The 22,418-nt window shown below is 46.7% G+C and overlaps 1 protein-coding gene and 1 long non-coding RNA gene across 2 annotated transcripts; one reads left to right on the top strand and one right to left on the bottom strand.

Annotated features, from left to right (window-relative positions):
* Positions 1-5,552: 5,552 nt before the first annotated feature.
* On the bottom strand, positions 5,553-7,605 carry LOC138666312 (uncharacterized). The gene is made up of 2 exons (XM_069754539.1): positions 6,327-7,605; positions 5,553-5,623 (listed from the first exon to the last, which is right to left on the bottom strand). The coding sequence occupies exons 1-2, from the start codon at positions 7,603-7,605 to the stop codon at positions 5,559-5,561; spliced, it is 1,344 nt and encodes a 447-aa protein (XP_069610640.1). The 3' UTR covers positions 5,553-5,558.
* Positions 7,606-10,868: 3,263 nt separating this feature from the next.
* On the top strand, positions 10,869-18,038 carry LOC138662467 (uncharacterized). Its single transcript, XR_011318030.1, has 3 exons — positions 10,869-10,957; positions 14,512-14,736; positions 15,203-18,038. It is a non-coding gene; the product is annotated as an uncharacterized lncRNA (long non-coding RNA).
* Positions 18,039-22,418: the final 4,380 nt, after the last annotated feature.

Below are 22,418 nucleotides of genomic sequence, written 5' to 3'. Positions count from 1 at the left end.
TAAGGTCCTGATCAACAATGGTGGACCCACCAGGAGGCACTATGGGACTATGGGAAGGAGACATGATGGCAGAAGCAGTGTGGCTGGACAATATTCTGTAAGGACCCTTGGGACTTGGCTTCATGTGGATGGGACACATACGACCTACCTAACATCATGTTGTGGACTGTGCTGCTGTGTTGCTGCCCTTGAAGACACCAGTCTCGTCAATATTGTGGTCTGTGAATCGTATCATGTGTTTCTATGCATCTAGTGTGAAATATGATATGATGTGGTATAAGTACTGTTAATATTATAATGTGAAGTATAATATTGCTAGAGTATAGTATAAGGACAATGGATTTAGCGCGTACTGTTAAAGGATAGTGACTGTAGTTAGCTGATGGTATAGGATAAGATACAGTTAATGTTTGGGACAACACCACAGTTAGAGGGGGCTAGTGTTAGTAAAAAGCAGGCACTTCCGGGTAGAGACTCAGATAGGGAAGTACAGTAACAAGGTCAAGTTCAAGTGTGCAGTGGGCTGCTATGGCCAACATGTACCTATCGTTTGAGGCAGTGGGAGGCTGTACTAGAAACCCATGTGGACATTCCGGCAATATCAGCTCGAGGCCCGTCATAGGGGCTAAAGGGTGCTCATGTCCTCTGGCACATAGGGGAAGAGGGTGAAAAGCAGGTGGCTGATCCCGGGTGCACTCCGGGACTGGCCTAGAAATCCCTGGGGCTGATGGAGCCAGTGATTGTAGAAATAGTCCTGGAGCAACGGACGGTAGGGCTGAAGATGCATTGAGCTAAGGAAATAATGAACAAAAAGTGTTGTGTCCTATCCCACATGTTATAATCTGATGAATTTGAACTGTCCAGTAAATTAGTTTGTTGAAATGAACTTGATGTCCCCTGAGTTGTGTGGCGGCTCCTGAAGTTGGACGCGTAGAGACTGCGTAGGCCTGCGTCCTACAAGTGAGTGTGATGGCACACTGGGATTGGGACGCATTTTTTCTCTAAAGTGCCAGGGCGCTATGGAGCTGCAGCTCAGCCATGGCTATCGCCCGTGATCACTTTACATTTGTGCACACCAAGAATGTACCCTGTGAGGTTTGGTCTGGGAAACATGCCAAAATGTTCAAGGCAACGACTTGTAAATCTCAATCTGCTTGATCATCTGTGGGATGTGATGGTAAAACAAATACAACTTACAGGAGTAAAGCGTGCCATATACCACACAATGGAGTCCATGCCGCAATGGCAAATACCAGCTTAGGCAACTGAAGTCAATCTTTCTTATGGAGTCCATACCTCAATGGCACAGACCAGCTTAGGCAACTGAAGTCAATCCTTCTTATGGAGTCCATACCTCAATGGCACAGACCAGCTTAGGCAACTGAAGTCAGTCCTTCTTATGGAGTCCATACCTCAATGGCACAGACCAGCTTAGGCAACTGAAGTCAATCCTTCTTATGGAGTCCATACCTCAATGGCACAGACCAGCTTAGGCAACTGAAGTCAATCCTGAGTAAACACAACATAAAATATATTACTTCCTATTTAGGAACTTACACATTCCCATGCACTAAGGAGTGGTCGGCCTTCACGGGCTCAGAACTTCTTTTCGGTTTGGTGGAGAATTTTTTGATAATGTCACGTGACGCTGGAGGAGCTTGCGGGCTTCTTATTTTTGGCCTGTGGAAGATATGAAAAAATTGCAATGTTAATCATGTCACCAAGATATGACATACTTCCAAGTATTTTGGCTTTATTCATGTATAAGTCTATCGGTATTGGCAATGTACAACTTTAATGCTTTACTTGCGCAGAATACATACTGTACTGCAGGGCTTCACGTGACAAGCTGAACGATATTTTATGGTAATAGTAAGATGGTGGCTCTTCTAGACTGAGCCTGGCCTATACCAGAACTGATGATGTCACTGCACCTCAAGCAGTGATGTCACCAAGTGACAGGTCTACCACTGGGCTCCACTGTATGTGGCGGCAAGAAGATACCGAAATCAGTAAATACACCTGTTTCCAGGCTGGACATATGGAACCTCTAAGGTGACAATGTGTTGAATCATATTTGCACTGGACCGTTTTATGGCTGGCAAAAATTTTGGGGTAATTCTGCACCATGAACACACTAGCAGCTTGTGATTAGTTTACCCTACTTTGGTTTACCTTGTGGATTGGGGCCTAATATTTTGTCAGTACCAGGGTCTATCACCTGGACTAAGGAAGGGGGTGCACAGGTGGAAAATGTGGTAGCACTAAGACTCTTTCATTGGAGCTTGCCTATATAGTTGCTACCAAAAGACAGTTAGCCAGCCACCCCTTCATACAGTGTGGGAAGATAAGTATTTGATACACTGCCAATTTTGCACGTTTTCCCACCTACAAAGAATTAACAGGTCTGTAATTTTTATCGTAGCTACACTTCACCTGTGAGTGACAGAATCTAAGAAAAAAAAAAAAAAAACCAGAAAATCACATTGTATGATTTTTACATAATTAATTTGCATTTTATTGCATGAAATAAGTATTTGATCACCTACCAACCAGCAGGAATTGTGGCTCCCACAGGCCTGTTAGTTTTTCTGTAAGAAGCCCTCCTACTCTGCACTCATTACCGGTATTAATTGCACCTGTTTGAACTTGTTACCTGTATAAAAGACACCTGTCCACACACTCAATCACACTCCAACCTCTCCACCATGGGCAAGACCAAAGACCTGTCTAGGCAAGACCAAAGACCTGTCTAAGGACACCAGAGACAAAATTGTAGACCTGCACAAGGCAGGGATGGGATATAGGACAATGGGCAAGGAGCTTGGTGAGAAGGCAATAACTGTTGGCACAATTATTAGAAAATGGAAGAAACACAAGATGATTGTCAATCTATCTCAGTCTGGGGCTCGATGCAAGATCTCGCCTCGTGACAGGGCTGGACTGGCCATCTGGCAATTCTGGCAAATGCCAGAAGGGCCTGTCTGGTTGTGGGCTGCCTTGTCTGCAACGTTGTTAACAGAATCGGTGTTATCAAGACACCCATACTGTTAAGAGTTGTGACTCAGTCACTTACCCCACCAGGCCACCGTATCATTAGAAATATTGGTCTTGTAGTAAATCTTGCTTTCCTCTATTCAGGGTAATATTAGTAATAGATCCCATCTAGTGCTTTGGGACGGGGACAGCATGGGCCTCTGTGATTTCAAATGCAGGGCTGAATTTCAGCCCCAGTCCGTACCTGCCTCGCGGGGTAAGAAAGAATCTGAGAAAGATCAGGAATCAGCTCAGAACTACACGGGAGGACCTGATCAATGACCTGAAGAGAGCTGGGACCACAGTCTCAAAAACATTACCGTTAGTAACACACTATGCCGTCATGGATTAAAATCCTGCAGGGCATGCAAGGTCCCTCTCCTCAGGCCAGCACATGTCCAGGCCCATTTGAAGTTCACCAATGGCTATCTGGATGATCCAGAGCAAGCATGTGAGAAGGTCATGTGGTCAGAGAAGACCAAAATAGAATGTTTTGGTATCAATTCCACTAGCCACGTTTGGAGGAAGAAGAAGGATGAGTACAACCCCAAGAACACCATCACAACCGTGAAGCATGATGGGAGAAAAATGATACTTTGGGGGTGCTGTTCTGCAAAGGGGGCAGGAAGACTGTACTGTATTGAAGGGAGGATGGTTGGGATTATGTATTGCGAGATTTTGGCAAACAACATCCTTTCCTCACAATAGAGAAACTTGGCACTCAAAAATACTTTAGCGTGGATAGTTATTTATTCAATGTGCATCCATAGAGACAAAAGTTGAACGTTTTTGGTCCACATCCGGACCTTCATCAGAACAATTATACTGGTATACTGGGAAATTCGTATATCCTGTCAAAAGCGCAACTCACCACGCGACTTCTGTGCGCGGACACACTCAGGATTCCTCTTCGCATCCAGGCTTCTTTGAAAACTCTGTTGGAACCAGTTTTGACAGGATATACGTATTTCCCAGTATACCAGTATAAATGTTCTGATGAAGGTTCTTATTATTGGCCTTGCCTTGATTCTGTGCAATATTATGAAAATGTCTAGGATGTGCCCAAAATGTAGACATGGGTATAGACTTTGAACTTCTGGGAGAGCTCTGGAGGTCATGTTCAACTATTGTCCGGGAAGAAAAGACCCAAAGTCCACATATAGAATCTAAAAATGGGATACTTTGTTAAAGGGGTGTCCCGGTAAATATATTTATTATATATGATAGGATACGATATCAATGTGTAACCAACCACTGTGGAGAGCGATCGGCCCCCAATTTTGCTCAACAGGTCAAAATATTAATTGGACTTCTGTCCTATTGGACTGCCATCCCAGCATGGAAGGTGCTGAGCATGGATGATCAACAGAAGCGTTAGTGGAACATCTACCTGTCTACTTGAACCACCGACCACATACATAATATAACCCTCCTTCAGTGCATTCATTGGACCCCAATTTATGAGACCAGCCAACTTCATCCAAGATTAAAGCCAGCGCTGTGCCCACGAGGGGCAAGCATGCAGTCCTGAGACATTCTGGACATGGTTCAGTATCGGGAACGGAGACTGAACCAGGGATTTTGAGTCAAGGATGAGTTTTTTACCATAATTTCTGGGTTAATTAGTGTTTGAGTGAGGGAAAACCAAAAATGTGATCCCATGCGGTATTTACTGACTGTATTTTTTCAACATCTCATTTCTCTCCCGTAGGTTTGTACAGAAAAATATGTCCTTCATACGTGGACACACTCTATAGAACAATGAAGGAACTTGATCCCATCTAGAAGAGATTTTACTAACTTGTCTGCTGGTTAAGTGTAACTTCTTAGGAATAGAACACTTCTCCATCGAAAACTTGCAATGGGGTGGAAGAGCATTTTCTGTCCTCTAATATCACCGAAGTCTTTGCTATGGGTTTTAGGTCGTACTTGGCCAGTTCACACCTCTTAATCTGACTGTCATGCTGTAGGCAACCACCTACACGACCTGAGGATTGCCTATGATGGTCTTCTTCCTTTGGCAATCAAATACTCGTGCAGCTGATTCCCCTTTACCCAAAGCATGCTCCTAGACCTTTTGCTGTCTAAGGTGAAAAATAAGTGCATCCCTTTTCTGGTACCTAAGGATTTCGGATTCTGAAACACTGCCTTGCCGTAAAGGAAGAATTCTGTTTGAGATGTCCACTCACTTGTGAATGGAACATCAATGATAGAACATGTATGAGCTGGGTGACCTGACTAGAAGAAGCACTTCCCCAATGAAGCTAATTCAGATCTCTACATTGGATCCCATTGTTCTTGTTGATCATACAAAGTGTAAAATATAACACTAATGTATAAAATAAGGAATACCACGGTTGTTATATTACGCAAAGTGGACTGGCCCATTTCGTAGGCCTCACAATGTCATCTTCTGGAATGGTACTATGATTAGTGAATATCATCTTTGGGTTTGCATGCCATGTTCCTGAGCTCCAATTTTCATACAAGTCTACAGATTTTGTAAGATCACACATTATAATTTACCTAAATATTTTCATGGGTGAGCAAACGGAAACTCCAGAGTCACTGTCTGAAATACAGCCACCTGCAAGAAGAGAGCAGACGATCTATGATACTTGTGTGGGCCATGTTGCCCAAAAAAATCACCTTAGTCTTCACTCGCTTAGTGTTTGTGGAGACACAATGCCAAATGGTTTCATAACTAAACAACACTAGCCTATCGTTTCGGGAATCTGCGGGTCAACCAAGTCATGGACCTCCTTGATGTCTTAATAGACATTCTATGTCACCCAGGGCCTACTACAGCTAATCAAAAAATGTTGTGTTGTACTTGAGTATATTGAGTATATGTAGTAACTTCCCACAGTTTTCCAGTGGATCTAATCCAGCAGACAGTTGTTCCGTAGAGCAACCCATGGGCGTGCATTCACTTATGTTGTTTCATGGAAGGTGCTAACTGTCTCTGTGGAGATAGCCAGGGCCCTGAGAATAATAACCAATATCACCCCCCAACGAAAGGAAGAAAACATTTCTCTATAGGTGGTATCAGCTATCGGATAAAGCCTGATCCTTAACTTACATTATTGAGCATTTCAAGTGATTCAAAGTTTAAAAAGACTCCAAAAAGTTGGTATATCGGCTACCCTATAAATCAGTGTCTGAGCGAGTCTTATATTGTGAGTGTTTGAAGAGGTAAAAATATTCAGAAAGTCACAAAGGGGACATCACTTAATATAAGCAAATTATACCAACGTACATAAATAAATAAATAAGTAATAGAAACTTACCATTATTGGGCAACCTATTTGTTATTTTAGGCAGGTCCTTCATCAATGGACTAGGCTTGTTGGGTAATAGTTCTTTCATGATGGTTCCTAATGGATCGGACTTCATTCCAGAAACATTTGTTCGTGATGAAGTACTTTCTCCAGTGGGGAACTCCGTGGTAGACTTTGTGGTAGTGTAATCCCTAATGGTCTCCATGGTGGTGTAATCCTTGCTGGCCTTTGTGGTGGTGGTATAATCATTGGTGGAATTTGTGTTGGTGTGTTCTCTGGTTAGCTTTGCTGTTGTGTAATCTCTGATGGGCTGTGTGGTGGGATCATCACTGATGGTCTTTGGGGTGGTGATGATGGTATAATCTTTCATGGGTTTTGTGCTGATGTAATCATTGGTGAGATTTATGGTTGTGTAATTTCTGATGGTCTGCGCAGTGGTATAATCATTGGTGGGTTTTGTGGTGTTATAATCATTTATGATTTTTGTGTAATCAGTAATGGTATGTGTGGTGGCATAATCTCTGATGGCTTCTGTGTTAATGGTGTAATCCTTGGTGGGTTTTGTGGCACTGTGATCATTGATGGGTTTTGTTGTAGTACAATCTCTGGAGGTCTTCCTGGAGATGTGATCACTAGTGGTCTGTGCGCCGTTGTAATCATCGGTAGACTTTGTTGTAGAAGAATCTCTGAAGGTCTTCCTGGTAGTGTTATCACTAGTGGTCTGAGTGGTGGTGTAATCAGTGGTGGACTTGGAGCATGTGTAATCACTGGAGGTCTTCGCTTGAACATTATTGCTCATCTGTACTGCAGAACTTTGGGTGGTCTCTTTCTTTTTGGGTTGATTAAGTCTGTTTTTCAACTCAACTTTGTTTTGTTCAATCTGGGTGCGTAGAGTTGGAAGATGAAACAATGCCCCATTTTGAGCTTCCAGGTAATCTTTCCGGGTCCAGGTTGGTGTAGGTATGGCTTGATCCTTGATAATGAGAGCATGTCCACTTTGCTGAGGCTTTTCTACTTCTTTCCTTTGTTCATTATGTGTTTTCTGATATTTCACCTTGGAAAGAAAACTATCTGGTGACCATTTTTGGGGAGATGCCACAATCGAAGAATTTGGTGGGAATCCAAGGATCGGAGATGGCGTCTTCTCCAGTCGTGGTAATTTCTGTAATGATCCATTTCTTCTGCCAAGATCAGCAGCAAGAGTAAAGGCATCTGGATATTTTCGACGAAGGTCATTGTAAAATCCATCTAATGTTTTGCTGCTGTTGCTGGGAACATCCATCAACATCTTTCTTGATGGGTCTTCCTACCCTCGTTCACAACGTTCTGGCGACATGGTACCACAACCACAACACTTTACCTTCTAGGGAAAGAAAAACTCTTATTTACAGGGTTATATTTGTCTTTTGACCAACAGGAAACATGTAGATCACCTCTGGACAGCTTTACCATATACAGAGTTCATAGTACCAAGCTTTGAATATTATTTCCAAGGGCACTCTAATTTAGAACCATGAAGAACAACATTACTAGTCATTATTGTGCACCTGCCACTTTCTTAGGGATATCTACAAGAATGTGCATGGCCGACAGACATCATGGCAGTGCTGATTCTACAAGAGGTGAAGAAAACCCAAGACGGCACTGTCAGAGCCATCTGGGACTCACAGTTTCCCAACAACCTGAGTGCTGGAGGTTGCTGACCCCTGCAGCATCGGTCACTACACAGACCGAAAGAGGCAGGGCTGCTTATTTGGCTGGTTCGGGCCCTTGCCGAGAGGAACCCAACCCAAGTTGGGTGAATCCTCCATCTTGTTGGGCAATTAGTTGTCCTGTCTCCATAGGCCTTAGCAAACAAGGACATGGAAGCCGACCCATGGATCATAGGTTTAGCACAAAGGCTTCCTCTGCCAGGTGGTTGATGACCAATCTTCACTAGAATGGGGGTCGTTGCTATGTCTCTCTACACCCCACCTCTATAAACCTATGAAATCCCTTTCAAGTTGACCTTTTTTGGACAATTTAGTCCTAAACTTATGAAGCCCCTTTAAACAGTTTTGCAATGTAATTTTAATAAGACCCACAGACTTTCTATTGTGCCGGTACACCGCCGTACTAGTGCTTGATTGCTTCTGCCATTGGTTTCAAAGATCGTATTCCCACCAATCAATAGTAGTGAAAAAGAGATATGATAGATTAAAAAAATGAAAACGTTTAGCTACCATTTAATGTGAAAGCCTCGGCTCTACTCCTAGCGGGGAATGATGTGTCGGAGCTCTATACGGTATATATACGTATGCAATGCTGCTGTTCACATTTGGAAAGATCCCTCAGGAGCAAAGGGCCTGGATGAGACCTCTACACTAGCGCCCCCTGTGGTGGAAGCATATTCATACAGCCTGAGATTTGGTGGCTATGTGTGTTGGGTTAGTTTAGGTATGTGGACCCATGCCAGTGTGCCAGAGTGCCTACCTGGTTGTACATGCAGGCACGGTCAGTTGTAATATCCTTATATATGTTTGCATACATACCAGGATAAAGAATCCCCTTTAAGTGACAGCGACATATGGAGCATCACGGTGACCCGCATTTTCTGTATCCAGCGGTCTATGTGCTCTCTTCTCTCGTACCGTCCAGCTTCACTTTTGGCTCAGGTGCGTTCTCTGCCGTGGGTGTGAGTCAGTCGGTTATGGGGTGTGATTGTTTCATGCTGCTGTCATGGTTGCAGCTCTTGGACAATGACCAGGTATAGGGAAGACTCACTTTACTTTGGAAATTTTGCTCGGGGCAAATATGGCCCAATGAAACTGTAGGGTCGTGTTTTGTGCAAATATACTAAGGTACTGGGAAAATGCCTGAATAGCAATTCCTGAATTCCCTGGATTTGGATGGAAAACCTATACAGTCACCCATCAGGTGCCATTTATAGTGTCGCTGTCTTCAGGTGCAACAACGGCACCAGGGCTGACCAGGTAGGACCGCAATCGCCGCAACAGCCAATCCCTCTAATTTGAGGGCCCTAAGTAAGGGCCAAGTCACTTCCCCATAAGTAAAGAGCCATTTAAAGTGGTAAAAGGTAGTGTATATTGGCCTGTAAGGGGTTAAATGTGAGTACTCCCAGTCCCAGCACTGCATTACTGGCTTCAGGTTACACCATTTCTGGCACTAAGCGGCTGTATACACAAGTCCTATTCATCACCAGCCATAGCCAATATTACAGATTGACGCTGCGGTATTACATGGATGGAATTGCATGTTGAGCAATTTCCTAATATAATGTAAAGCGGAGGACGGGAGGTCACAGAATACAATTCATCCGCAGATTTTGGTGCCAGTGCTTGCAGGTTAGGATCGGGGAATTTTTCTAGGTATATTGTTACAGTAGAGAATTGCTTGCAGTGCAATTCCCTAATATTATAAATCCGTCTTAAAGGGAAATTCAGTATTGGCTATATACAATCGCCGCAAGACCATGACATAAGACACACATGGGGGCTCTCACCTCTCCGCGCAGCTCTTGCACTCCAGAAGACACCTCATCTGGCTGCGCCTGACGGGGAGCCCCTCACCTTTTTTTTTACTTTAATGCGTGTATTTGGGACTAAAAATCATTTTTTGCAATTGGTTTCCCTTAAAATAAATCTTGCACCATTTGCCTCCTGTAGCCTGTGTGTTGCACTTTTTATTGCTGACTGCAGAATGAGGTAACTGAGAATCCGTGAGTGAGTTCGCTATGATGTCTGACTGCGCCTGGCTAGTTCTAATCAACGTTATAACCCCCGACTACGCCAACGTAAAACGAGCGGGGAAACAAGCGTTCTACAGGCGCAAAACTGTGCAAAATGCGTCATTTTTACACAGCAAACACCTGCCTCAGATCACAGCTGTTTAACCCCTTATATACTGTGGTGAACAGCGAACTAAACGGTTAAATGGGGGGAGGGGAGACCCTCTGCCGCCCCTATGATGAAAAAGCAGGAACTTGATAGGTTAATGCCATCCATGGGGAGCCCCAATTCAGGCCCTCGCTGTGGGGCGCGCCCTGAAGGTTTCCGATACCTATTGCTAGAATTCTTCACCAGACTGAACCCCGACCACTGGGGGGGGGGGGGGGAAATGGGGCAAAGTCTGCAAAAAACGGCGAATATGTAAAAAAAATCCATGAAATCTTGTGGCTGTTATTTATTTGATTGTTAGCGCATTACAAAGCGGATTCACAACATTATGACCAGTGATGACAATAATGACCGGTCAGAACCAAGGGGAGACAGCTCAATGACTCTTATTGACTCCTGACTGTCGCATAATAACAGTATAATGCACGTGTGACCACAGGCGTCACCGGGAGGGGATCATCCGACACTAACACAGCCAGGCCGGTACACTGCATTTATATAAGGACATCAGTTGCCGGCGGCGATCTGATTGGCTATAGGAGCTGTCTATCCAGCAGGATCACGGTGTTCATTGGTTAGTCGGTGTGAGACTATTTTCATGGTGATTGGTTGAATTCGCTTTGCTATCTACTGATTGGCTAGCGTATTGTCAGGCCGGAAACGTGCTGGACTTGTCGTCCACATGCGCTCTCTAGCACCGAGCGGTGGCTGTAGCCGGCGGCGCCGTGTCCTGGCGGGCAGTCAGTGAGTATCGGGCGTGCGGGGCGTGCGGGGCGTGCGGGGCGTGTAATGTGCGGGGGAAGGAGAGACTGTGGTGAACACCGAGCACAGCGTCATAGCCGGCTGCGAACAGTCACATAACCACAGTCCGGGGGAGCAGAGCCAGAGCCTGCCCGAGTAATGACATGGCTGCCCCGTACAGTGATAACTTCCCCCGTACAGCAGTATCTACCTGCCCCATAAAGTGATATCTCCCCTCCCCCAATTATACCTGCCCCTATAAAGTGACGTCTCCCCCTGATTATACCTGCCCCTATACAGTGCTGTCTCCCCCTGATAACTGCCCCTATACAGTGATATCTCCCCCCGATTATACCTGCCCCTATACAGTGCTATCTCCCCCTGATTATACCTGCCCCTATACAGTGCTGTCTCCCCCTGATTATACCTGCCCCTATACAGTGCTATCTCCCCCTGATTATACCTGCCCCTATACAATGATATCTCCCCCTGATTATACCTGCCCCTATACAGTGCTATCTCCCCCTGATTATACCTGCCCCTATACAGTGCTGTCTCCCCCTGATTATACCTGCCCCTATACAGTGCTGTCTCCCCCTGATTATACCTGCCCCTATACAGTGCTGTCTCCCCCTGATTATACCTGCCCCTATACAGTGCTGTCTCCCCCTGATTATACCTGCCCCTATACAGTGCTGTCTCCCCCTGATTATACCTGCCCCTATACAGTGCTATCTCCCCGATTATACCTGCCCCTATACAATGATATCTCCCCCTGATTATACCTGCCCCTATAAAGTGACGTCTCCCCCTGATTATACCTGCCCCTATACAGTGCTGTCTCCCCCTGATAACTGCCCCTATACAGTGATATCTCCCCCCGATTATACCTGCCCCTATACAGTGCTATCTCCCCCTGATTATACCTGCCCCTATACAGTGCTGTCTCCCCCTGATTATACCTGCCCCTATACAGTGCTATCTCCCCCTGATTATACCTGCCCCTATACAATGATATCTCCCCCTGATTATACCTGCCCCTATACAGTGCTATCTCCCCCTGATTATACCTGCCCCTATACAGTGCTGTCTCCCCCTGATTATACCTGCCCCTATACAGTGCTGTCTCCCCCTGATTATACCTGCCCCTATACAGTGCTGTCTCCCCCTGATTATACCTGCCCCTATACAGTGCTGTCTCCCCCTGATTATACCTGCCCCTATACAGTGCTGTCTCCCCCTGATTATACCTGCCCCTATACAGTGCTATCTCCCCCTGATTATACCTGCCCCTATACAATGATATCTCCCCCTGATTATACCTGCCCCTATACAGTGCTATCTCCCCCTGATTATACCTGCCCCTATACAGTGCTGTCTCCCCCTGATTATACCTGCCCCTATACAGTGCTGTCTCCCCCTGATTATACCTGCCCCTATACAGTGCTGTCTCCCCCTGATTATACCTGCCCCTATACAGTGCTGTCTCCCCCTGATTATACCTGCCCCTATACAATGATATCTCCCCCTGATTATACCTGCCCCTATACAATGATATCTCCCCCTGATTATACCTGCCCCTATACAATGATATCTCCCCCTGATTATACCTGCCCCTATACAATGATATCTTCCCCTGATTATACCTGCCCCTATACAATGATATCTCCCCCTGATTATACCTGCCCCTATACAATGATATCTCCCCCTGATTATACCTGCCCCTATACAATGATATCTCCCCCTGATTATACCTGCCCCTATACAATGATATCTCCCCCTGATTATACCTGCCCCTATACAATGATATCTCCCCCTGATTATACCTGCCCCTATACAATGATATCTCCCCCTGATTATACCTGCCCCTATACAGTGCTATCTCCCCCTGATTATACCTGCCCCTATACAATGATATCTCCCCCTGATTATACCTGCCCCTATACAATGATATCTCCCCCTGATTATACCTGCCCCTATACAATATCTCCCCCTGATTATACCTGCCCCTATACAGTGATATCTCCCCCTGATTATACCTGCCCCTATACAGTGCTGTCTCCCCCTGATTATACCTGCCCCTATACAGTGCTGTCTCCCCCTGATTATACCTGCCCCTATACAGTGCTGTCTCCCCCTGATTATACCTGCCCCTATACAGTGATATCTCCCCCTGATTATACCTGCCCCTATACAGTGCTGTCTCCCCCTGATTATACCTGCCCCTATACAGTGCTGTCTCCCCCTGATTATACCTGCCCCTATACAGTGCTGTCTCCCCCTGATTATACCTGCCCCTATACAGTGCTGTCTCCCCCTGATTATACCTGCCCCTATACAGTGCTGTCTCCCCCTGATTATACCTGCCCCTATACAGTGCTGTCTCCCCCTGATTATACCTGCCCCTATACAGTGACGTCTCCCCCTGATTATACCTGCTCCTATACAATGATATCTCCCCCTGATTATACCTACCCCTATACAGTGCTGTCTCCCCCTGATTATACCTGCCCCTATACAATGATGTCTCCCCCTGATTATACCTGCCCCTATACAGTGCTGTCTCCCCCTGATTATACCTGCCCCTATACAGTGACGTCTCCCCCCAATTATATCTTCCTCCCTGATTATTCTTGCCCCTGTACAGCTATACCTGCCCCATACAGTGATATCACCCCTCCCCCTATTTATGTCTACCTCTATACTGTGATATTTGCCCCCCCCGATTATAATTGCCCCTGTACAGCTATATCTGCCCCATATAGTGATATCCCCCCTGCCTCAATGATTAAGGACCCCCTGATCAATTCCAGAGCGTTGGTTAGATTGAATGACCCCCATAGATAGTAGTGACCGGGGGAGGGGTGGGGCTGCCTTGAAATCACTAGGTGAAGGTGAACCCACTTGATGAGCATTTACCATTTTGTACACCCTTCTATACAGCCCCTATGAGACCCTTCTTACAGTCTGAGGTTTGTGCCCATTAGGCTAACCCTTGGCGCCCGATCCTTGTGGGGTCTTCTAGTTCAGAGGGTACAGGGCACATCCTATGTCTTATGTGGTGTCTCTTAGATCAAAACCCCCAAAGAGCTGCCGGATATAAACCTCGTCCCCAGGAACAATCGGGGGATTTATTCCAAATTAAGCCTTTATAAATGTAAGGAATTGTTATCTAAGCGATTGCCTTTTTTCGACTAGGTATATTCTATTTTCAGTCCAGAGATTGTCTTCTCCATATGCTTTTTCTGGCCGGCTCCCGCTGTTATTCTTGGATGTGTAACATGGGTGGTATGTGTGACCGCGGAGCTGCGAGGGGATCAGTATTTTTAGTGAGCTTTCAAGACTATAGGGTGTTCGAACAGATGTGGCCCCGGGGCCGCTCCTGATAAGATCACGGCCGGTTCACTCCTCGGTCTTCATGACATCACTGTATGTCGCTCATGAGCCACGTGGCTGGTAGCATATGGGTTAACCTGGCAAATCTTAAAAATAGAGGCGCTGTTCCCTGGCACCGCCAGCGTCCTCCATAACAAGCTATCACCGTCCACTCTCTGCAGCGCACCAGTCTGTAGTGAAATCCAATCCGTGACAAAGATGGGTGCGAAAAGCTGCACGGACGGACGGAGGCCAGGGAAAGGCACCGAATACAGCTACCCCGGCCGTGCCCAGGACCCCGCTGTCACCCCAGGCACACGGTACACACACAGCGGGCAGCTGCGGGTCACCCAGGACGGCAGAGGAGGAGAGCTGGACACTGATCCCAGATCTTCCTAGAGAAATTAGTAATTTCACCTCTTTGTTGTAAATTCAACATTTGTCAAATATTTATTATTTACTTTTAATTTTCCTACTTTATTTCTGTATTCTTATTTTTTGTTTTATCGTTTCTCTTTAGAATTTGGATACTTTGATCATGTGTATTGATTATTTTGTCATTGTTCTTTTTCCCTTCTTTCCTATTGTTTCTTACGCTTTTTTTGTTCTTCTTCCTTTCACTTTTTATCCGTCCCGTCGCCTCCCGCCCCCTTCGTTCCGTCGCCTCCCGCCCCCTTCCGTCTGTCATCTGTTGCCCCTACCTTTTGTCGCCTCCCTCCCTTCCATCTCCTCTCTTCCCTTCAACCTTCCTCCCACCTTACCATTTTTTTTCTTTGCTAAATTTTATTATCTTTTCTTCTTTGTTATGGTATCCCCTTTTGTTATTTTTTTGACTTTTGCATTAATTTAACGTTTCAATTTCCATCTTTTTAGCTATTTCCATCATGGCCACCAACCTGGTAGCAGATGAATCGCAGTTTTATTGTAAAGCGGAGAAATACTGGAAAAATGTCCCCCCCACAGTGGACGGAATGCTGGGAGGATACGGCCATATATCCTGTATTGATATCAATGGCTCCAAAAAGTTCCTGCAGAGATTCCTGCGAGTGAGTATCCCGAGAGGTCCTGAGGAAATCTCTTCATCCCACCACTATAATTAGAGCCATAAGTCTGCCACGTGCGGAGCTGGGAAATCCGGATCAGCAGCGACAGGAGCTGGCACAGAGGAGCGATACGAGGGCTCAGGGGTTAAATCTCCAGCTCAGATTGTAATAGATTTACCAAGAAGCAGAAGATGAGAATAATATATATAATATACACACTTTTATAACCTCCAATACAACTGCTTAACCCTTTAGGGACATAGCCAGTGTTTACATTGCCTAAGGGTAGTTTCACACTAGCGTTCGGCAGGGCTGCGGATGAAAGCCGCCTTCCTCCGTTAAGCACCGCCCACTGTCACGCCTCTTCTTTCAGCTCCGATTAAAGATGGCGGACCTGATGTCCTTCGTTAGGCTCCTGGCTTCCAAGAAAACATTTTATCTGCCCGCTGCTTTAACCACATCCGATTAATCCATCAGGTGCTATGGACCAAGGCAGCTTCGGAATTACATGGTTTCGATTGGAGTTACAGTGGAGCTATGCCATTTTAACCCATCAGATGCCAACGTCAGCAGCGGCCACATCATCTATCCAGTTAGGTCGAGGGATGGGGGCTTCCTCTTAACTCCATTGCCCCCATTAATGTGAGTACTGGGTGCCAGTAAGTTTCTTCATGAAGGCCCCAATGTCTACTAGGCCCTGCCAAGGAAGAGGACACCTGCTGCTTGTGGCTCAGGAGCACCATCTCTGCCCAGCCATCAGTGCCATAAGTGTATGATGCGGGATGGGAAGGTTGAGCAGTGAACAACCCCCTGATTAAACAATTTACAAGCCCAGGTAAAATGAATACAATGGATAGTCACCTCCCGATTCCTTGTCTCTGTTCCTGGAGGATGACCTCAATTAAGCTGCGGTGGTCCAGTAGTGGGCAACCTTTTTAATAGTGCCCAAAACTGAGAAGGATGTTTCCTTCTAGAAGGGGGCCATTTTGCATTACAAGATTCCCTCTGGGTGTATTCACTAGAGTCCATCTTAAGAGATTCACAGGACCCTGCTACAGCCGCCACATCAGTAGTCCTTGCCCACCAGACAAGAGCCCTGGGAATCCCCTCCTACTTTCCAGCAGGCCTGGCGTCCTGTCACCGTAGGCGTCCTGTCACCGTAGGCGTCCTGTCACCGTAGGCGTCCTGTCACCGTAGGCGTCCTGTCACCGTAGGCGTCCTGTCACCGTAGGCGTCCTGTCACCGTAGGCGTCCTGTCACCGTAGGCGTCCTGTCACCGTAGGCGTCCTGTCACCGTAGGCGTCCTGTCACCGTAGGCGTCCTGTCACCGTAGGCGTCCTGTCACCGTAGGCGTCCTGTCACCGTAGGCGTCCTGTCACCGTAGGCGTCCTGTCACCGTAGGCGTCCTGTCACCGTAGGCGTCCTGTCACCGTAGGCGTCCTGTCACCGTAGGCGTCCTGTCACCGTAGGCGTCCTGTCACCGTAGGCGTCCTGTCACCGTAGGCGTCCTGTCACCGTAGGCGTCCTGTCACCGTAGGCGTCCTGTCACCGTAGGCGTCCTGTCACCGTAGGCGTCCTGTCACCGTAGGCGTGATGTTGTGCCAAGCTGAACCTTGAAGAACTGGTGCACTCCTCGCAAGGATACCAATTCTTTAGTACAGGGAATAATTGCTTAAACCATGCACTAATGCTCTAATAGAAATAATTCTATCCCACCGCTCTGCCACCAATTGTCACGGACCGCTGCTCCGTGGTGTCACTTATTCGTCACGTGCCTGCTCTCACACGTGACTTGGGGTTGTGCCTGCAAGGGTTAATCTATCTCCCCACTCTCAGTCCCAGCATTCAACCTCTGTCCTATGCTGTAATGGGAGCATAAATCACACACCGAACCAGGCCACACACCCGCTCATACACGCTGCCACCACTCATCGAACACAGCGCAATGAGTCCCAGAAATAATACTAATAAAAATGTTTACCACTCATAAGGCTCACACACCTCTAGGCTATGGATTCTTTAGAACATTCAAGGTTCAACTTATTAAAGGTTTATACTTTAATAGGAAAAGGTTCAATGCTTACAAGAAAAAGGTATAAAAATATGATAATAAAAAGACATACAACTTATGCAATACAGTATCAAATAAACAGGAGAAAACTTACAGAAATCATCTAACTTGTAGCCTGCTTTCTGCACCCTGAGGGGGGGGGGGGTGAATGTAGTTGTGGGACACATCAGCTTTCCAGGCTGCCCTCATCATGTGAACACAATTCTCTGTCTGCAGCCTAAATTTATAACTTTGGTCTGAGGTCAGGTTTCTAGAAAGGCCCCTCAGGCCAATATCGTAACTGCTGCCTGTTTGATTGGGCCATGGCCGCGCTACTAATCTAATATATATTTTCCTCTGGGACACGTGTGAAATGGTTCCCAGGGATACCTTCCCTCAGGCCCAATTTAGCATCTCCCCTCCAAGACCTCAGAGGTGTCAAGTGTTCCTTTGTTCTTTGGCCTTAGCTAGACCCCTTGGTGAGATCTGGAGACAGAATTCTTAAGGTACCTTCACACTAAACGACGCTGCAGCGATCCAGACAACAATCCGGATCGCTGCAGCGTCGCTGTTTGGTCGCTGGAGAGCTGTCACACAGCGACCAACGATGCCGGTAACCAGGGTAAACATCAGGTTACTAAGCGCAGGGCCGCGCTTAGTAACCCGATGTTTACCCTGGTTACCATCCTAAAAGTTATAAAAACAAACGCTTCATACTTACCTTCCGCTGTCTGTCCCCGGCGCTGTGCTTCTCTGTACTGGCTGTGAGCACAGCGGCCGGAAAGCAGAGCGGTGACGTCACCGCTCTGCTTTCCGCCCGCTGTGCTCACAGTGAGTGCAGGAAAGCACAGCGCCGGAGGACAGACAGCGGAAGGTAAGTATGAAGCGTTTGGTTACCATCCTAAAAGTAAAAAAAACAAACGCTTCATACTTACCTTCCGCTGTCTGTCCTCCGGCGCTGTGCTTTCCTGCACTCACTGTGAGCACAGCGGGCGGAAAGCAGAGCGGTGACGTCACCGCTCTGCTTTCCGGCCGCTGTGCTCACAGCCAGTACAGAGAAGCACAGCGCCGGGGACAGACAGCGGAAGGTAAGTATGAAGCGTTTGTTTTTATAACTTTTAGGATGGTAACCAGGGTAAACATCGGGTTACTAAGCGCGGCCCTGCGCTTAGTAACCCGATGTTTACCCTGGTTACCAGCGAAGACATCGCTGAATCGGTGTCACACACGCCAATTCAGCGATGTCAGCGGGAGAGCCAGCGACCAAATAAAGTTCTGGCCTTCTAGCTCCGACCAACGACATCACAGCAGGATTCTGATCGCTGCTGCGTGTCAAACTGAACGATATCGCTAGCCAGGACGCTGCAACGTCACGGATCGCTAGCGATATCGTTTAGTGTGCCCTCCGCTAATGACCTCAGGTTAGCATCCTCCATAATCAGAACCTCCCACTCTCGTCTCCAAGACTTTACACGTGCTGTGCCAATTCTTTGGAATGCACTACCTAGGTTAATACGATTAATCCCCAATCCCCACAGTTTTAAGCGTGCCCTAAAAACTCATTTGTTCAGACTGGCCTACCGCCTCAATGCATTAACCTAACGATCCCTGTGTGGCCTATTTAAAAAAAAAAAAAATCTGGTTCCTCGCATTATGTTCTCATTCACTTTATGCAGTTATTAGCCCTCTGTATCTGTACTGCTACATACTTAGGCAGTTAACTGGTTCATGCAGCTTTACATGAACACCCGAGCCTTACACTATGGCTGGTCCGAATAACTATAGCAATTGTTACCATCCACCTCTCGTGTCTCCCCTTTTCCTCATAGTTTGTAAGCTTGCGAGCAGGGCCCTCATTCCTCCTGGTATCTGTTTTGAACTGTATTTCTGTTATGCTGTAATGTCTATTGTCTGTACAAGTCCCCTCTATAATTTGTAAAGCGCTGTGGAATATGTTGGCGCTATATAAATAAAAATTATTATTATTATTATTAAGGTACCTTTACTCTTCCCAAGTACATATTAACACCTAGGTGCCACTGGCCTTCAGGACAGATGCTACATTATCACTGGTCACTACACACATAGATATATATAATATATATATACACATATTCCACCACACCTCCCTCCTTATGAACGTGAATGGGGGTTGACTTACAGGTCAGCTCCCGAGCACGTATCTGGTTCTGTCCCATCTTGGCGAGAAAGGCCATCGGCATTGCTATGATCAACTCCCTTCTTGTGCTGAATTGTGAAATCATATTGCTGAAGTATCAAACTCCATCTAAGCAATTTCCCATTGTCCCCATCTACTCGGTTGAGCCAACTCAGTGGGTTATGATCTGTGATCACGGTGAAGTTGCGCCCATAGAGGTATGGTTGCAGCTTCTGCAGAGCCCACACAATTGCCAAACATTCTTTTTCAATGGTGGCATAAGCCACTTCTCTGGGCAGGAGTTTCCTGCTTAGGTACAGAATTGGGTATTCCTCTCCTTGTTGGTTCACCTGGCTGAGAACTGCACCTAGCCCATAGGTGCTGGCATCTGTCTGCACTACAAACTGGCGAGTGAAATCTGGGGCCTGCAGGACGGGTGAACTAACCAATGCCGACTTTAGGGCAGAAAAGGATTCCTCACACTGAGGACTCCAGGAGACAATTTTAGGAAGTCTCTTCCTGGTCAGATCAGTTAACGGTTTGGCCAGAGCACTGTAGTTTGGTACAAACCTCCTATAGTAGCCAGCCGTACCCAGGAAGGACAGTACTTGGTTCGTGGGGTGGCCCAGGCTGTAATGGCTTCTACCTTCCCTGGCTCAGGTTTTAGCAGTCCTCCCCCCACCCGGTGTCCCAGGTATTGAACTTCCCGCATGGTTACCTGACACTTCCCTGACTTAACAGTAAGACCTGCAGTTTTAAGCTTTTGCAACACCTGCGAAAGATGTACGAGGTGTTCCTCCCAAGAATCACTAAAGATGGCTATATCATCAAGATAAGCGACGGCAAAACCATCACACCCTTCCAATAAGTGATTGACCAACCTCTGGAAGGTCGCAGGGGCATTCTTCATACCAAAGGGCATCACCAGAAACTCAAACAGCCCGAATGGCGTTATAAAGGCAGACCTCTCCTGAGCTTCTCTGGTCAGGGGTATCTGCCAATATCCCCTACTCAGGTCCATGATGGTAAGGTACGATGCTTTAGCTAACTGCTCTAACAGCTCATCTATCCTTGGCATGGGGTAGACCTCACATGTAGTCAATACATTTAATTTCCTGTAGTCCACACAGAACCGGGTAGTACGGTCCTTTTTTGGGACAAGAACCACAGGCGAGGCCCAGGCACTCTGGGATTTTTGTATCACCTTGAGTTTCAGCATCTCCTCTACCTCTTCCCTCGTGTGCCTTCACCTCTGCTGATACACGGTATGCAGACTGCCGTACTGGGGGATTAGTACCAGTGTCCACATGGTGAACTGCTAAGTGTATCCTCCCAGGCTCCCCTGTGAAGACTTCGGTGAACTCGCTGAGCTCAGACCTCTGACTGTGGGATAGCTCAGGGTTAAACTCTGCTGACTCCAGGGATTCCATGTACTGAGTCCCGGCTCCCACATCCAGTAACAGATCAGCCTCCCCCTCTTCAGGCAGGCTACAGACAGGTAAGACACAGGCCTCCCTGGCATGATATGCCTTCAACATATTTACATGAAACACTTTCTGACGCTTTGCATGCTCATCTAGTGTCACCACATAATTAACATCATTCAGCCGCTTATATACAGTATATGGTCCCTCCCATGCGGCCTGCAATTTATTCTGTAACATAGGGACCAACACCCAAACCTTCTGCCCTTCCTCATAGGCCCTTAGTCTGGCATTACGGTCGTACCAGACCTTCTGGTTGGTTTGGGCCTGGGCCACGTTCTCATGGGCCAGGTTGCTCAGTTTTTGCATTCTCTCTCTGAGCCGCAGTACATATTCAACCACTGAGACTCCAGTAGTTCTGGGGTTGTCCTCCCAACAGTCAATCAAATCAAGTGGCCCCCTGACCCTCCTCCCATAAACCAGTTCAAAGGGGGAGAATCCAGTAGACGCCTGGGGTACCTCTTTGTAGGCAAACAGCAGATGGGAGAGGTACCGCTCCCAGTCTCTCCCTTCAGTCTCCACCATTTTGAGCATTTGCTTTAATGTTCCATTGAAGCGCTCGCAGAGTCCGTAGGTTTGGGGATGATAGGCGCTGGCTACAAAATGCTGTACTTGTATTCTTTCACAGAGGCTTTCCATCAGATCAGACATGAACTGGGTTCCCTGATCGGTCAACATTTCACTGGGGAAACCCACACGAGAGAACAGTCAGTAAAGCATCCGCCACTTTGTCTGCTCGGATGGAGGATAGTGCCACAGCTTCCGGGTATCGTGTAGCATAGTCCACCACTGTGAGGATGTACTTTTTGCCCGAGCTGCTAGGGATTGCAAGTGGCCCTATGATATCCACAGCCACTCGCTGGAAAGGTTCATCGATCACAGGCAGTGGTATCAATGGAGCTTTCTGTATATTCCCAGTCTTTCCAACTCTCTGACAAACTATGCACGATCGGCAGTAATTGGCAATATCTGTCCCCATCTTGGGCCAATAGAAGTTGTGTCAGGCGAGCTTTAGTTTTTTGTATTCCAAGGTGTCCGGCCAAAGGAATTTCATGGGCAATCCTCAATAATTGTTCCCTAAATGGATAAGGAACGATCAGCCGCCGTTCATAGCCCCAAGATTCTGTAGTATCCGTGGGGATAGTCTCTGTATACAGTCTGCCCTGGTCCCAGTACAGTAATGAAAAAAAATTGAGAATGAGACAAATATTAATTTTTCCAAGGTCTACTGCTTCATGTTTTCTAATGACAATTTGCATATACTCCTGAATGTCAGAGTGATCAGCTTAACAGCAATTACTGTACTTGCAAAGTCAATATTTGCCCAGAAAATGAACTTTAACCCCCAAAACAC

Source organism: Ranitomeya imitator, chromosome 2 (assembly GCF_032444005.1).
Source record: "Ranitomeya imitator isolate aRanImi1 chromosome 2, aRanImi1.pri, whole genome shotgun sequence".
In the NCBI taxonomy this organism is placed as follows: Eukaryota; Metazoa; Chordata; class Amphibia; order Anura; family Dendrobatidae; genus Ranitomeya; species Ranitomeya imitator.
Note: the sequence above shows the minus strand (reverse complement) of the source record. Positions and strands in the feature narration are given on the sequence as shown.